General features: G+C 33.5%; 3 protein-coding genes across 6 annotated transcripts; 2 read left to right on the forward strand and 1 right to left on the reverse strand.

Annotated features, from left to right (window-relative positions):
* Positions 1 to 630: 630 nt before the first annotated feature.
* On the forward strand, positions 631 to 2,331 carry RpL35A (ribosomal protein L35A). Of its 3 annotated transcripts, none has more exons than XM_011311183.1 (4): positions 631 to 663; positions 1,360 to 1,628; positions 2,023 to 2,181; positions 2,258 to 2,331. In XM_011311183.1, the coding sequence occupies exons 2-4, from the start codon at positions 1,362 to 1,364 to the stop codon at positions 2,279 to 2,281; spliced, it is 450 nt and encodes a 149-aa protein (XP_011309485.1). In that variant the 5' UTR covers positions 631 to 663; positions 1,360 to 1,361; the 3' UTR covers positions 2,282 to 2,331. The 3 variants fall into 3 exon arrangements, with proteins under 3 accessions (XP_011309485.1, XP_011309483.1, XP_011309484.1); XM_011311181.1 differs by having other exon boundaries at positions 656 to 687; XM_011311182.1 differs by lacking the exon at positions 631 to 663 and adding an exon at positions 847 to 917.
* A 1,507-nt stretch (positions 2,332 to 3,838) lies between these two features.
* On the forward strand, positions 3,839 to 7,033 carry LOC105270328 (SPRY domain-containing protein 7). Of its 2 annotated transcripts, none has more exons than XM_011311184.1 (5): positions 3,839 to 4,045; positions 5,378 to 5,499; positions 5,609 to 5,886; positions 5,963 to 6,065; positions 6,726 to 7,033. In XM_011311184.1, exons 1-5 carry the CDS (start codon positions 3,903 to 3,905, stop codon positions 6,821 to 6,823), a joined length of 744 nt encoding a protein of 247 aa, XP_011309486.1. In that variant the 5' UTR covers positions 3,839 to 3,902; the 3' UTR covers positions 6,824 to 7,033. The 2 variants fall into 2 exon arrangements, with proteins under 2 accessions (XP_011309486.1, XP_011309487.1); XM_011311185.1 differs by lacking the exon at positions 3,839 to 4,045 and adding an exon at positions 4,289 to 4,655.
* Positions 7,034 to 9,799: 2,766 nt separating this feature from the next.
* Hs6st (heparan sulfate 6-O-sulfotransferase) lies at positions 9,800 to 16,321 on the reverse strand. Its single transcript, XM_011311186.1, has 4 exons — positions 15,682 to 16,321; positions 14,370 to 14,773; positions 14,083 to 14,262; positions 9,800 to 10,882 (listed from the first exon to the last, which is right to left on the reverse strand). The coding sequence occupies exons 1-4, from the start codon at positions 16,109 to 16,111 to the stop codon at positions 10,565 to 10,567; spliced, it is 1,332 nt and encodes a 443-aa protein (XP_011309488.1). The 5' UTR covers positions 16,112 to 16,321; the 3' UTR covers positions 9,800 to 10,564.
* Positions 16,322 to 17,447: the final 1,126 nt, after the last annotated feature.

Below are 17,447 nucleotides of genomic sequence, written 5' to 3' on the forward strand. Positions count from 1 at the left end.
CTGTGGTAACGAAAAACTCAACTTCAAACATTAAATTCTCTGCCTTTTGCTTAAATGGAAATATCGCAATGAGTGAAATTAAACAATTTCTATTTTTCACATATACGTATTATTGAGCCCTAATCGTCGATATTAATTAGGATTCAATTGATTGATTTTGTCCAAAATTTTTTTTTCACGATAACTGAACAAAAAATATTGTTGGAGGTAAAAGATGGAAATAAACATAATAACCGTCCTGTCGATTTATAGATTGTACTTCAATTGAATTAAATTAGAGTTTAAAATAGTAATTTCAATCCTGTTAAAATTAGGAGATAGTTACAAGAGCTACATGTATTAATATAATTCTTCAAACAATTTTTGCTAATTTCAAATTTCCTAGATGGCAAATGACTATTCGGAAGTGAATTGGTAATTTGTTGGCATGAATACCTGTAGTATAAGCAATAAAACAGTAATTTCCCACTTTTTTATATTAAATAATATCAGAAGTATATTGCTAGGAATTTAAAATAGCCACTGACTACAGCAGTGCCACGCAAACAGTTAGAACTACAATCGTTTTATCGATAAAACAGAACTAATTCGTTTTTCACGGGAATCTGTCATATCAACCTCATCCACCACTTCCTGTCTCTTTTTACTCGTGGTAGACATCCGGTACGTTTCAGCCTGTGGTACTCTGTAATAAATTTTCCAAAATATTTACTATTATACGTTTTTGCGAGAAAATACTCGTTGTTATTGATCAAGTGTATATTAATGTTCACTTAGTAATTAATTGTGAGGGTGATTTCTGTGAATTTCATGTCGATTTAAATGGATTGCGAGAGTGATAGATAGTGGGGTTAGACCATTGCTGTTTACACCTCAATTCATTATTAAAAAATATTCGCATAAAATTGATAATTGAAGTGAGCAGTAATGTAACTGTCAACTTATTTAACATTGAAATACCATTTTGCTTTAATTTTTCTATCAACATTCAATTTGCCAATCGTCATATGAAATCATTAGACCTAACCTCGAATTCCAATTATTGTTTTTATTTAAAAAGTTAACAATTGAAATTAAGAAGAAGGCACACTGCAATTTCATTGTGCTCATTCTAAGAAACTTCGGAAATAGTTCCATAATTTTTACATAAATTAACTAATCATTGGCAATAATCTGATGCTTCAACAAAAACAGAAATAATTTCAGTTCTAATTAATTAGTATAAAAATAATTCTAAACATAATTCTAGATTTTATAGATTGGGAGATATTAATTAAGAATTTACGTTGGAAATTACAATGAAATTTTTTGTACCCTCAATATATTGTCAGTAATTTACCATTTTATTCTTCCCTCTAGAAATGTCTGACTCGGCTGCAGCACCAAAGGCGAAAGCCAAGGCTCCCAAGGAGAAGAAAGCTCCGAAAGAGAAACCTAGTGAGCCAGCACCTCTGAAGAAGAGGCCTTTCAAGAGACACGGACGTCTCTATGCAAAGGCCATTTTCACTGGTTATAAACGAGGTCTTCGTAACCAGCACGAGCACACGGCTCTCCTTAAGGTCGAGGGAGCCAGATCTAAAGGAGATTCTGATTTCTACATTGGAAAACGTTGTGTTTATGTGTATAAGGTAATTCGCAAGTTAAAAAATTTTTTTCTTCCACATTAACTATTGTTTTTTAAAAATTCATCATATTATACTGAAGCCACTAAATTTTATTGATATATTCTCATGTGGATTCACAAACGATTGCTAAAATTGTGAAGACCTCGTAATTTTTCAAATGTCCGTCAGCAGAAATTCACCTTATCGTGTTTTTACTTTACAAAAATTGAGAGTGGTAACTATTATTTTATTTGAAATCTTGAGGGACAAAATAATCATTAGGATTTACTCTTCGATCAATTAGAGTAATGATTTATTTGCAACTTACCATCGCATCCCCAACGTAATTGATGTCAAAACTAATATATCGAATTTAATCAATAATTATTCAATCTTAATGAAAATTTGATCATTGAAGGCAAAGAACAAGACTCCAGTTCCCGGCAAGACCACGAAGAAAACTAAGGTGAGGGCAATTTGGGGTAAAGTAACACGTCCACATGGTACCAGTGGATCAGTTCGGGCTAAATTCAAGAGAAATTTACCCGCCAAGGCTATGGGTCACCGTATCAGAATTGTAAGTCCTCATTTTCAGAACAATTCAAAAAGAAAAGTTACAATTGTTTCGATTTTTAATGATGATTTTTTTGCAGATGTTGTTCCCCAGCCGAGTGTAAATCTAACTTGTACGCATTAAACAAAAAAAAATAAAAGACCATTTTGGGTATTTTTTTTGTTTTTTTATTATAATAAATATTATTAATGATCATTGTTCGCCATGTCGTAATCATAATGATTCCTTATTATTAACAATTAATTACTTCAATATTTTTGTTGGTAAATATGAGATTTTGGTAGGGAATGGCTTTACGAAAAAATGGCAAAAGCTTCAAGCCATTTACTATGATAGTAATACCAATTCTATGAGAAAAGATCAATAGATTTCAAATTTTGAATCTTTCATATTTTGCATGTACAATAATTTCTATGGAAAAATTGAAATCCAAATTTTTAATTTGTTCATTTTTCCTTATAGAATATCGAATATAACCGGTGCAAAACAAAACGAATACAATTTTCAATACGAATTGTATAGAAATTCCTGAAGCATTACAATACAATTTTCGAAGTAGTTTACAAATTCAATTTTTTAATATGTATATCCTTTAGTAAAAACATGAACTGGAAAGTTTCATGGCGAAGGGTATGTAAAAAGTTTCATTAGAGATTATACGAGAGATCAGCAGCACTTATGGCAGAAGTTAAACAGCGAAGTCAATCAGAGGCGGTACCCGTGAATAAGGCAGGGCACATCGCCGAGAGTGTGGATAACGGTGTAGGAGAGGTAGAGATAGAGTGGAGGAAATCGCGGAGATTGGAGAAATTGCATCTTCCATCCGAGTTATTGCGAGAATTTACACTGGAAAATTTCCATCTTTCGGTATTGAAGAAAAATCATTTTCCATCTCTGAAAAAATTCAACATGGGTTGGTTGGTTGAGCTGGTTGGTTGATTGGTTGATTGGTTGAGCTGGTTGGTTGGTTGGTTGATTGGTTGAGCTGGTTGGTTGATTGGTTGAACTGGTTGGTTGGTTGGTTGATTGGTTGGTTGGTTGGTTGATTGGTTGGTTGGTTGATTGGTTGGTTGGTTGGTTGATTGTTTGAACTGGTTGGTTGGTTGGTTGATTGAACTGGTTGGTTGGTTGGTTGGTTGAACTGGTTGGTTGGTTGGTTGATTGAACTGGTTCGTTGAACTGGTTGGTTGGTTGGTTGGTTGGTTGGTTGGTTGAACTGGTTGGTTGGTTGGTTGATTGAACTGGTTGGTTGGTTGATTGGTTGGTTGGTTGATTGGTTGGTTGGTTGGTTGATTGGTTGAACTGGTTGGTTGGTTGGTTGATTGAACTGGTTGGTTGGTTGGTTGGTTGAACTGGTTGGTTGGTTGGTTGGTTGAACTGGTTGGTTTGTTGGTTGATTGAACTGGTTGGTTGGTTGGTTGGTTGATTGGTTGGTTGGTTGGTTGGTTGGTTGGCTGGTTGGTTGGTTGGTTGATTGGTTGAACTGGTTGGATGGATGATTTTGGTTGGTTGGTTGACCTGGTTGGTTGGTTGGTTAGTTAGTAGATCTGATCAAATTGACCACATCGACTAAAATTCAATTAGTCTTCTCATGGTGAAAACATCCCCCAAACATTGCCATTACATCAAATAAACATCCCCAAAACGTCGAACAAATATCTCACCTTCGTTATAGTAACGAATTAGTGAAAGCCATCTTCTCCAAATTCACTCTAACAGAGAATATGCATGCCTTACGTGAAGAAATTGAATTTCCCCAATTTTTACTATCTGCTGGGAATGGAACATTGAATAGCACCGAATACGAGATATATCTAGCAGATGAGTGTATAGCACCTCCAGATGGAGATATCGCAGAGGAGGTGAGGTAAATGTATGGTTCAGGTCCACCAGAAAACAAAAATCATTGAAACGTGAATTTCTTTGAATGAAAACCATTCTTATCAGCTCAGTCGTCAAGAATAAGACGAAAAAAGAGAGAAACAACAAGGAGGGAAATACATCTATAAATAGTCCTGAGATAAACTCTGTTGTCCCTGAAATTCTTTAAACCTCCCCTTGCCTCTGTTATCGCTGTTGACGTGATGAGTGAGTGATTTTTAATTCAATATTTTGAATAGCTACAGAAGGGTAGCGGCGGATAAGTCACTCGTGGTGTTCGTTTAGCGATGGTAGATGGTCGGGAGATGTGAATTCAGAGTTTTAGTGAAGTGCTGAGGACTATTAGATAAATTCATCTTTCTGTGTCTCCACTGTTTTTAAATGTGCTAATATGTCTTTGGGGTCGACAGACCGCCACGTCCTCGCCGTGGCCCTGGCTAACGCAGTGAGCGGTGTATTAAATGTCATATCTCCCACACTGATTGTTACCAGATAAAAAGCTGACCACATCCCTAATCAGGTGACGGAAACCCATCCGACCAAATAAAAAAACATCTAGAATGGTTTGGTGGACCTGAACTAGACATTTGCCGGAGGTGATTTTTGAGTAATTATCAAAACATCAATTATCATTCTCATAAAACATTCGCAAATGCATTTCAAAATGGGAATTTTATTAACGTCCCGGTCCCTGCAACGGCCGGGGCCGCGTTAGAATATGTAAAAACGAAAAGAATTCTTCATTTTCGGGAACATGAAACTTCGCGTGTGCACATTCTCTCGGGTTAAAGGTTAGGTTGTAAAGTTCCTATAGTCTCAAAATTTCTATACTCATTGCTACTTAACCTCAGATCTTCACAGAAATATCATAATTTCCTCGTGTGGATTAAACATTATCCACCAAAACAAAAAATATACGACAAATACATTTCCTTTGCTCCATCCCTAGGCATAGACAATAAATTGAAAATCATTACTCCCATTCAATTGCCCCTTAACCAAGTATCGATTAACTGTCATTTAGTGGGCGCCATTTTCCGATTTTTCTCCCCCTACAATTTTTCCTGTGTGAAAATATGATGAAAAAACAGTCTTCAGTGCTCTAGTTGTTTTCGTCAATTCGAGATGCTGGTGTTGTTTCCTTTGGAAGTACAAAATTACAGTGCATATCACGTCAATTCACTCTTCCTCAGACAATAATAAATAATAAATAAATAGTAGATAGGATTGACAACAGCTAATTATGTGGTGCTGATGATCAGAAGTGTCTTAACTCATTCCCTTTGATTTCATCTCGCTTCAACGATTTTAATTTCAGTATTTATACATCTACAATGATGTTTTGTTGTTTGAGAAGTTGTTTTGATGGACTAGGGTTTGCAGGGCATCAAACTACCCACAAAGAAGACAATCCCATCAATCTGGACACCTCTCATATGGGTAAAAATATTTGTTTACATTCTGTCAAGTTTTTCACTGAATGGCTCATAATTTTCTAATCGTTCAGGTGTTTGAAGCAGTTTTTATTTATTTTGACGTTTTTCCACAGGTCACGAAGTCGTGATTGTTATGAACGGCCTAAGAGCTTGTGGTCAGGGTTGTACCCTGACAAATGTACCTCTAGTACAAAGTAAAAGTTATTTTGAAGTTAAAATACGCCAGGACGGGGTTTGGGCTGTTGGTTTGGCAACGAGATCGACTGATTTAAATACATCGACTGGGGGCAATGACGCCGAAAGTTGGGCACTGAATTCTACAGGAATTATTCGACATAATAAAGAGGAAGTACACAAAGTCCAAACTCTGGCCCAGGAAGGAGATATTATTGTACATTCAATTCAATTACTTTCACTGATTATAATAGAGAAAGAATTGCAAGTTTAATGCTATTTTGTCATTTCAGGGAATCGCCTTCGATCATATAGAGCTGAATTTTTATGTTAATGGAAAACCCCTGGAGGCACCTGTTATGGGGATTAAGGGAACGGTATATCCTGCTTTATATGGTAAATAATAATATACAATGAATAATCAAGACAAATGGTTCACACAATTAGTGATGGGTATTGATTTCGTCGTTTTTCTGTTAGATTGAGTAAATTACTTACCAGTCTTTTTTTTGTACCCTTCAGTACACAAGATGGCTAAATAGAAAGAATAATAAGAATCCCGATTTTTTAAAAAAGAAAAACGAACTAGTCCAAATGAAAACTACTGGTTTTTAGCGATTTTTTTTCTACAGATATAGACCGAATCATTATTTAAAAAGTTATTATGTTTTAGCGCATTTTCAATTCCTCCATTCTTGATTTGATCATCCGATTCATGTTTGTTTTTGCTGTATCTTCTGTCAATTCGGCAGTATCATTTTTTCTTCACGTAACAAAGCCAATGGACTTAGAGCCCACGAGCACTTCACTACGAATAGGGATATAAATGAGAGAATGACAGCTATTGAGAGGAGAAAGATTTGAAAAATCATGATTAAATCACAGCTTGTAGTGAAAACTATTCAAAAAATTAAGAAATCTTCTCAGACCAATTACCAGTCGAAAAAAATGTCATCTGTAAATATTCACATCTATCATGTGCTCTCAAAAAATCTACATGAAAGTTATATCAATCCAAATTAATTGAAATAATGAATAATTTCAAACTGATTTCAGTGGATGACGGAGCCATTCTCGATCTAATACCTCAAGAATTCGCTCACATACCCCCAGCTGGCTTTGAGAAAATCATGGTCGAGCAATCTCTACTTTAACATTATTTATCTCTTATTTTCCATGATATTTAATTTGCAATTGATCAATTACTTATTTAATTGTGTTTCATCTCAATTCCCCACGAACTACGTGGATTCAATTTCCATGAAACTTAAATGACTGTACAAACTCAAATATTAACAATAAGAGAAGGAGAGTGTAAAATGTAATGTCCAAATTGTCACAAATAAAGGAAATTATTTAATGCACACATTTAAATTATTGATACCTGACAATTTGATAAAAAATTGACAAATTCACAATGTTTTCAAATTTTATTAAAACCCTTACACAAGTGATGGCATTTATAATGAATTAAACCCGATGTGCAAAGTGTATAATACAATCATTACGTGTTTTACGGGTTGTCTTTCTTCTAATCAATAGAATTCGATCTATCGTCTAAACGTGTATACACAATTTATACGTGATTTGCAGTGATATAATGCAGTACAACTTTAGTTAGTAATCTTTTCTTTTAATTACGAGTGTCTATTCATTATATACACGGGCTTAAGCGAAGAATTTATAATGGCGTTTTAGGCCCATGATTTTACAATTATTATGCAAGAATCTAACGCCACGGTTTCCCTTATTATTCTCCTCATCTCCACAGATTCATCATCTGTTTTCGTTGACAATTTTTCATTACTCACATATTAATTTTTCTTTTATAAAAACTTCTATTACACATTACAGCTTAAAATTCTTGCATTCTTCTTTTGTATTATTTCTGTTATCGTCTGCATGAAAAATATGCGAACAATTACATCGTGTTCACGTTGTTTCTTCTCAATGAATTAATATAATTACTCAAATAATCAACAATTCTTAATTGTATACATTAAGCCTCATTTCAACATTTGTATTTTTTTCATTTTTCACTTTTTGAAACATTTAAAAGATTTTTAGTGATGGTACACCTCATTTTTTTTGTGATTGACGATTCAAAAAATTATTTTTATAATTATTCAAGTGATTATGAGCGTTTGAATAGATCTTCATTATAAAATTCATGATTTATTGTATGGCATCGATATATCGCAATTATTTGTGTTGCTTCCGGCATTTTCAACAAATGCTCAACGTAAAGCTAATGTTAAAACCATGATAAACAATGATTTTTTTTTCTTTGGTCTTTAAGATTATTATTATGACATTAATCACCCACACCCCACATCCTTAAAATGATATTATCAATATTATTGTTCGATTGGCATTGAGATATTTATTTTCTATGGTAGAAAAAACTTAATTTGTGTTGTCGATTAATTTAATAATTTTTTTTACGCAAGAAATTAATTGGTCATATCATTTGTTAAAAGAAAATTACCATGACTTTTAAATATAACGGATTTATGAATTTTAATTCCTGTTCTCTACATTTTTCAGAATATTCGCGAGAAAAAAAAAGTTGATTATCTAAGAAAAATGCACACATAGGATTGTATTTAATTATTAATCATTGCCATGTCGAAAATGATTAGCTTTTCAATAATCCATGATATTTTAAACTCATGAAGGTTATCTATTATCAATCTAATTATCTCGATAAACGGTAGTTCTAGAGAAATTCGCAGTGATTTTTTGTCAACAGCGAAAAATGATTTTGATATTTTCTTCTGAACTCCCTTACTTCGGATAATAAGATAATTAAAGAAGATTATGACTTCCTATGTAATATTACTTGAGTAAAAAATTGAAATATTCAAGTATAAAAGTGGGAGAAACAAAATTAGAGACGAAGTACACTCGCATGATTATTGGTAACGCTAGAAACACTATTTTGGCAATCTTCAGCAGATTGATAATTTGTTTAAAAAAATTTTCAACAATTTTTCACCATTAATTCTAGTTTATTATATTACTTGTGGATTTAATTCATTCAGATGACTTGGTGGCATGAGATTATAATTGTGGTAACCCATTGAGTCTTATTGCACATAACATGTCCATTCTCTTATAGAACTATATAAATGTATATATATATTTGTTTTTCTTCATTTAAACTCTACAAACGGTAATTAACTCTGAATTTAATCAAAGGACTTTCACTTTTATTTGATTTGCAATGAAGCATGTTATTGTTCGTTAACGTTTTCTCTTCATTAGAATGGGTGGGTGATACACTATAATTATGGCTAATCCCTAAGCGTAATTTCACCTATATTCGCACTACCTAAAGCTGAAATAAAATTAACGCACAACACATCCGAGTGTTTTTTTTATTTTATCGTCAATTCAAATTATTTTAAATTATTCATTTGCAAAAAGGACGTTTTAAATTACTATCACCGTTATATTTTATTCATTTCGATGTAAGACTTCTGCAATGAAGTGTCAAAACGTATTGCAAAAAATGTTAAAATCCCCTCACATTATTATCCATTCGCTGTTTCATCACTTCACTGCAGACTTCGTCTCTTATTTCATTTAATTCCATCAATGTTTTTTAACGTATACGTTTGTTTGAATAATTATCCGAGATTTTGGCTTTACGATAAAATAATTGTCGCTGAATAAAAAAATCAAGCCTTTATCGAATGAAATATGAGTTGGCCACTTAAACGACTATATTTTCATCTAATCAGTATGACCTTGCAAAGTACTCGAAAAATAAATGCACCTTGAGTATTTCAAAGAACTCTTAATTCCTGGTTCGATAAAAAACATCATAAAAAACCACATGCACAATGCAAGGTTTTACACTTTCAATGCGAATCTCATCATGTACTTTTTTTTGCCTTTTTAAACGGTTTATATTCCAGGTACTTCCTGTCCAGGAATTCATGTTGAATACTAATATATCAGATCCTTCGGAAATCTCAGTATCATGCATAACTATCATGCTTTCTTCTCGGAAAAAGAAATTTCAATTTTAGATTAAAATCCTCATCATATAACAGAGAAAAAAAATTATTATAAAAAAAATACAATCCACTTTGGAGTTTTTTCAATGAAAAAAATTCATATAATCGTTACCATCATTTAATTTCTGCTAATACCCTTGGCAGTTATCGATAAATTTTTATTTTAATTTAACACTAAACGCAAAAAATCTTAATTCAAAATGATATGAGATATATAAAAATGTGTATAGCTCATATTAATTTCAATTTCAATGCAGTAGAAAAAAACGATATGTCGCTAGTTCAAATATGTTGTGTTGTTGTGTTCGTTGGACAACATCATTCAATTTTCATAAAATTTCAATTATTTCTTTTCCTTCTCTACATTTTGTGCTTTAAACTCGACATTGGACCTGCCCTCAACAAGCTCGACATTCTTATAATAACTTATAATAATTATCCTTATTAAAATGAATCACCGGACATTGATGAATTGATTAAAATCAAAGATATGTAACAAAGTATGCGTATAAGGAAGATCAAATATTGATAATTAATGTTCATAATCAGTTTTAGTAGCGAAGTGATAGAAATAAAGCGATTGCTATCACTTCTCTACAGATTTCACGTCTACTTCCAATGAGTTTTGCTCGAGTAATATCAGTAACTGATTGATAATTGAAAATCATTCTTCTCCAGTCGATTACTACAAATATTATTGACTGATATCACCCATTATTACCGAAAAAAAATCTCTTTGGTATTCAATAAAATGAATGAACGATGAAAAAAAATCTGAGCTGCGTGGGAAAATTCCCTGAGTTGCAAACCATTCACTCTCTCCTCATTCAAAAAATAAAACAAATAAAAACAATAGTTAAAAATGATTTATCAATCATTATCAGTCGTATCTTCGATAACCGAATCCCAGTTGAATTCAGTGGCACTTTGTCGTGATGGTAACTCACCGAGATGCTGAAAACGCTGCACGAATGAAGGATCTTTATCCCGCAGTCGACGAAATCTTTGCATCGCTAAATCCTTAGCAAATTCGTACAATTGTAAATCGAGTTTATTCAACTTTTTTACCTCGTCCAATTGTCGAGACGTGAGCGTTGCCATTGTAGCAGCACTTTGGGTTGCATTGTGCTGTTCAAATGCAACCGCAAAACGCATACCAAATGTTTCTTCGAACGAGTATTGACCCACCTTGAAACAATAAATTTTTTTTTATTACCAGAAGTTCCTCTTAAAGAGTTTGATAAGAAATCATTGTTAATCAAATTCATTGAGCGAAAAGGGTCTGCGTAATTGTTTTTCTGTGCATTGTGCGGAAAATTTAGAGATAAAAGAGGTGCGTTATATCTCAAGAATTCAGTGCACTGAGAGCTTTTGTAGCTTCCATTATAATCATATGAACAATTGTCTTTCCTGTTGATTGACAGTTAGTAGATCAAATAAATATAAGCCCGATGTCCAAAAAGAAGTTGCAACGGCGTTTAACCACTTGTTTGTTTAATTCATTTTTAACTTTTATTAATTCTATTCTGCAAGTTAGTCTTGAAGGTATTGCATCCTAATTGCAATAATTACTTTACGTATCACGAAACTCTCTCAATCCTTCACTACTCGACAAAAAAATTCTATTTTAATTATCATTACGGTACGATGATGTAGATGACATCATCATCCACTTTATCACAACTCATGCTTTGTAAATCTTCAACGAAATGAATATGCATACATCTGTTTGTTGTAATTTATGCTTTAAAAACATCTAAGGTTGAACCAAGTAATTAGTCTTGGATGAATTCACTTCTTAGAGGCAGTTGTGTACAATAATATTTGTGGATAGTATATTAATAAAATATAAATAATAATACAGAACTCTCAGGAAATCGGAAAAAAAACATTGCCGCAGTTTAATTGTGCAATTTGACAATTGCCATTTTTAGAATCGAGATAATCTTCATTAACTGTAAAATATATTGCAATATTCTTAAGTCTGAAGTTATGAAAGTGGAATGTATTCAGAATGTAAATCAATGACTAATTATAATTTCAATTCAAAGAATTCGATTCATTTACATTCTGATTTACATTTGCATTTCCCGAAATATAATATTGGCAAAACAAATCCTTAAAAATCCGCTTAATCAACAATGTTGGATTGAAATAACAACTTATGTCAACTATTACTCGAAATATTTATTCAAATGAGGACTAAAATAATTACTGTTATTTTGGGCTTACAAATATCCAATGTTGTCATTCCACGCACAAACACAGCATAAATGTGACGTCACAGTAGTTGGCAACGCATGCAATATATATAGATATAATGGACTCCCGGAGTAGGGGTTCTCAGCGCGCAGATATATTGAGGGGTGGAATCGGAAAATCGCGTCTACCTTCTAAAATATAAGGAATGGATGAAAATGTTTTAGATAAACTTTGTTTCATATTTAAGAATAAAAATTATGGAGAAAAAAAATATTTTCATCCATTGGATTAGAAGGTACCCTTCCTATTTCATAGTAATTTTTTGAATTGAATTATGTTGTTATGAAAATATAATAACTCAGATTTTTTTAAATCACTTAAAATTACTCGCCCGTTAATCACACAACCAAAACAAACATTTCTACAGAAAAAGCGTTTTGGATTTATAAAACACATATGTTAGACCTAATTTGCCTGGACTATCTTGTTGCTATCGAGTGTTCCGATCATTCTGATGGGTACATTTTGTAAGGGTCGGCACTTGGGCTTGAAGTCGATAATTAGTAAGGGTAGAAAGAAAGTAGAAGGAGAAAGGCCCAACGCGGGTGAATGGTTGATTGGAAGGACATAGCCTTCGGAGGTTGACATTGGCCTAAGTTAGGGATTCGAAGGTAAATCGGGGAAATCACCGAGTTCGAGGTCGGAGGTACTGGGGAAAGTACCGAGGAGTATTTTTATGAGGGATGGTGAAATAAAGCGATTTGTTGGGTTTCTGGAGATGGAAAAGAGTGGTGAAATGGAATGGGGGTTTTTAGAGTCGCCATTGCTAATAGATGGTAGAGTACTCTGTATGAACTAAGCAAATATTAAAAATAAGGGGTATACAACGCGAATATCTAACCAAAATGGCCTAGACCTCACGCAACTATTGAAATTAGCAAGATTAGTCGATACCAAAAGCTGTTTGATCTACAATCAGGAAATGTTCATTATCTCATTCGCCTTGAAAATGAAAAGATTTTATCTAATCTCTATTCCTGAGATTCATGAATAGTTTACGTTGTGCACTACCGAATGCACGTCTAGACTAAACATGAAACATGAAAAAAAAATCACAATAAAAATAACGAAAAAAAGAAAGGAGCATAGTTCAAATGATAATAAACAAACACCCAACAAAATACTTGAGCCATAAGTAGAATGGAACCTCGTGTACATGACGCCGACTCAAGCAAACAATGCTCTTTTGAAATTCATGCTTATGGCGCCCACATGGCCAACAAACCAACCGATAAATATTTACACAAGGACTTCTATTCTCGAGTGCGTTAGTTTTCATACAGGAAAAATGAGGGGGAGAGCTTATGCGGAGACATTGCCCTTCCTTTTTGTAGGGCTTTCAATTATTCATAAGTGATTGTTCATGCAAAATCCAAACGCAAGAGATGATTATTAACTTTTATGCGAGAATATGATGATACGTCGAGCAAATGAATAATTAATTAATTGATAAAACAATCGTACCAGGTAATTCAGTTGCTGAACTGAATACTAAATAAAAAAATGAGCAAAATTTTAAGTTGAAATTGGAGACCCTGATTTATTCCTCTATTAAAAATTAAGGAGAGACTATTACGAAACTTTAATATCACGGATTGTTCAGGTGAGATGCTCTCCATATATTTTTATACGATACGATACACACATAAAAAATAATAATTAGTGAGGGAAATGATATATTGCCCATTTGCCATTTAGTAGCTTAAAACCATAAAATCCAAAGAGGAGTTTTGTGTACCGAATTAGTGAGATAACAAAATTTTTATGCTCCTAAAATAAATTGAAGAGATGAAGAAAAAACCGTTATGAGACACTTTCTAAAGTTTTACTCTCAAATACGATTTTTTCTATTTTTCATATTAAGAATATTCGTCGATAATATAAAATAATTTCAAAGAGAAATGACCGGTCGTTCTACAAATTAATCGTTTACATTAATTCATCGACTTTGCGATTTTATCTTGTGTAGGTTGCAAATGGGTATGACAAAATCATTTGGTTCATGCTAATTATTCACTTTTGTATCCATGAAGGAGAGGAAAACCCCAGTCAGATCCTCATTTGAATAACCGGTTGAGAAATCATGCCAGTCGTTCTTTAAATTGCATAAAATATTAATTACTCACTTTTTGGTATTCAGTCAGCATAAAAAAGGGCATGAACTGCAGATTGCGTTTAGCACTCTCCAGCATTATATAATCGCGCTCTGCATTTGATAATGATGAATTGTAGCATCCAATTAATGATAAATCAGCTAGCATCCTCGTCTGCCTATTGCTGGCTAAATTTGTCGGACACGCCATGAACTGGAAGTCCAAAAATGTCAAATTAATATGTGAAATCGATTTTCATTGTGATCAGAAAGGGGAGAACTGTGTCTGGTGTGACACAATTTATTTAAAAATATCCTCACCTCCTCCAGAGTCACCCCCTGCCAATTAGGACCATTATAGCACGAGAGAATATTCCCTAGCGCCCCACCACACCAGTGTCTAGCACCTTTCCATGTAGCCCCTCTCTGTACATGTCGAAATTCTGATAAATAGCGTGCCACAGGATCACGTATTATCGTTATGTAAAAATAACGTCGTTTTATTGTATCACTCTCGATTTTATTCAATTCACTATCAACGCAATTTGTCAATTCTGTCCAATCAGCGTGTAATCCGCATTTCCAACCGGTTGAGTAACGTGAAAATAACCAATGTTCATCTCTATTGGGACGAAAACAGTAGCAACGTTTTTTACGACGCTGACATGAGCATGGACGCTGCAGATCCAAGTCACGTACTAGGTGTTTCCCAAATAGTGTTCCTCCTGGATTGCAATAACATTAAAATCATAAAAATATTTTTTTACAGGTCGTCACATTTTTTCATTCAGTAAGCGAATAATGGAGCTTGACAGCACCAATTTTCCATTTTCTCTCAAGGATATCCTAATTTTTTACTGTTTGCCCTGCATAATAGACTGTGAAATGTGCAATTATCAAATTAACACATTAGATTGAAGTAGAACAATTTCAATAAAAAGTCAAGGAGATTCACTGTTATTTAAATGATACTTTGTGAATAAAATTATGAATTAACCACTGGGTTATTTATGAACAAAAACGTAGAATTGTTCCAATTTTCGAGCATCTAATAATTTTTTCGCTGGAATATAAATAAAAGTAATTTTGTTTTCAGAATATAAAGGATAATTTTCTGTTTGTGGCCTCATCACTTTCTGGTAAAATTGTAAAAACGACAATATTTACGATGTCGAAAAAAAACTATATTTGCGGAAATTTAATTATGTAATTATGCATTGACGTTTTTTCCAACATAAAATATAATATTCCGTAACGAAGCCATTAGCCATTTCGAGAAATGTAATGAAAAAGTTGTTACAGGTAACTTCCTCTTTTGAATTGGACACGTAGAGAAAAATTTCAATGATAAAGAAAAGCGTGCCTACTTGTTGATCAAATACATCATCCCCAAAGACACCATCTCCAAAATCAATAGTTATTGAAAACATTATTCAATGTCAAGAAAATATTATCAACATACTTCATTAAAAGAATGCGGGCAACAATTATTCATCTATTTTACAGTAATTCTCACGATAAATTCTAAATCTTTTTGCTTAAATGCCCCCCCCCCCATAAATCGTCAATTAGCAACTCTTAAAATCTATTCCATTTGGTTACTAATAAAAATGAAAAAATAGCTATAACTCACCAGTTTTTTGTATATGAAGAAATACCATAACATCATTAGCATTGACATCAAACTGAAAAGTGTCATTATTGAATATATCCTCGTACCCGAGACTGCCTTGTACACTTTGTAGTTTAAACAGCGGATGTACATTAACAATAGAATTTTTCTCATTGTCAAGAGTACCAAGTGTCGTCAGGATGGTGTTTCCCTGGACGAGACCCTCAGCAATTCTCGTTGATTCTTTGACATCACGATTGGTCAATGCACATACATGATCGGGACAAAAATATCCAAAATAAATGATACCAGTGAGTGCCAGAAGTACGCAAATTCCCACAACACCGCGTAACCGTTTGCTACGGCCACGGGTTTCCATGTTTATCGTATTGTCACATAAATCATCGGCCAAAAGGACCCTTAGGTCACCAATACTCGTCGATCTCACCATTTCTCCCCATCTTTTGACGCCAATTCAAACTCAATGTTCTCCTGTGTGTCCCTCGATGAGTGGATTATTGAGACTTATTTTCTGATTTTGAGTTGTCTCGAAACCTATTGGAGATGCAACAGTCGTTATGACCTTTTTCACTTGCAGGATAAATCACTACTTGGCTTAGTTACCGCACCAAAACAACGCTCTACTCGTATTCGCCGCCATCTTTCAATCTCCAATTTTTTTTTCATCTCCTACTCCTTTCCATCTTTCTCCTGCGCGCGCAGATATTTTCTCCTACCTCCGCATTTTCCCGCCCCAATTCGACTTTATCAGCATTTTAGCTATGTTTTTGTTAATGAAGACGGACTCAATGACCCATAAAAAAAAACCATATGAAGATTCTCATTAATAATTTCTAATAATTAATGCAATGCATATGTTCAGTTATAATTATGAAAACCTCCAAATTAATAATGCCCTACCCCCTTTCCGCCGAAATTTACATTTCTTTCAGCTTCCTGGCAAATTTACGATGGAATGGCCGTGAAAAATAAGATAAATAAATATACAGTTTTTGGGTTTTGTCATTAGTTAATGACTCAGTAAGTTTCAAGATGATGCGAACATTTACCTGCCTTTTTTTTCTAACTTTTTAATGAATCACAAAACTGATCGTGATCGTACCACCATGAAGCCCCATGAGCTATTGAATAATAATAAAACGCAAAAACAGAAAAATAAAAAAAACATGAATATCGGCTGGAATCGTCTCGAATATCCTGAACTCTCAGAACATTACACATGACATTTGAACTGAAAAAATGGACATTTTTTTACTGTCACATGGTGATGTGAATATAGGAGCCTCTACATGCAGGAACTAGTTAATTTCTTGAATATTCAAGGGATCCTTAGTTTTAAGGGCCATATGACACGGAAAAACCCTGGAAATGTTGTAAATCAGGAAATAATTCGCCTGACTTTTAAAACTATTGACTGAAGAATAGGATTTCTTGTTCGATTTTTCAAAGTTTAAAAATTCAAGCTTTAATTAAGAAATGATCGTTTTACAAGATGAATAAGAAATTTAGTAAAAATTTTCAATTTAAAGAGAACTTTCTAAGTATTGCCGCACAAAAATTGCCCAACTAAGAAATTCATTCCTTGTTAATAAAAAATATCTCTTTTTTCGGCGCCAGACATGTTGGAAAGAATTCAAATCGAAATTTTTTATTCTTCATCTTCTTCATGACGACAATTCACAGGAAAATCACAATTTCTAAGAAAGAACAATTCCCGAAATTTTTTTCAATTGACCAAGCACTCGCGACTCCTAGAGGACTCTTTT

Source organism: Fopius arisanus, unplaced genomic scaffold (assembly GCF_000806365.1).
Source record: "Fopius arisanus strain USDA-PBARC FA_bdor unplaced genomic scaffold, ASM80636v1 scaffold00085, whole genome shotgun sequence".
Classification (NCBI taxonomy): domain Eukaryota; kingdom Metazoa; phylum Arthropoda; class Insecta; order Hymenoptera; family Braconidae; genus Fopius; species Fopius arisanus.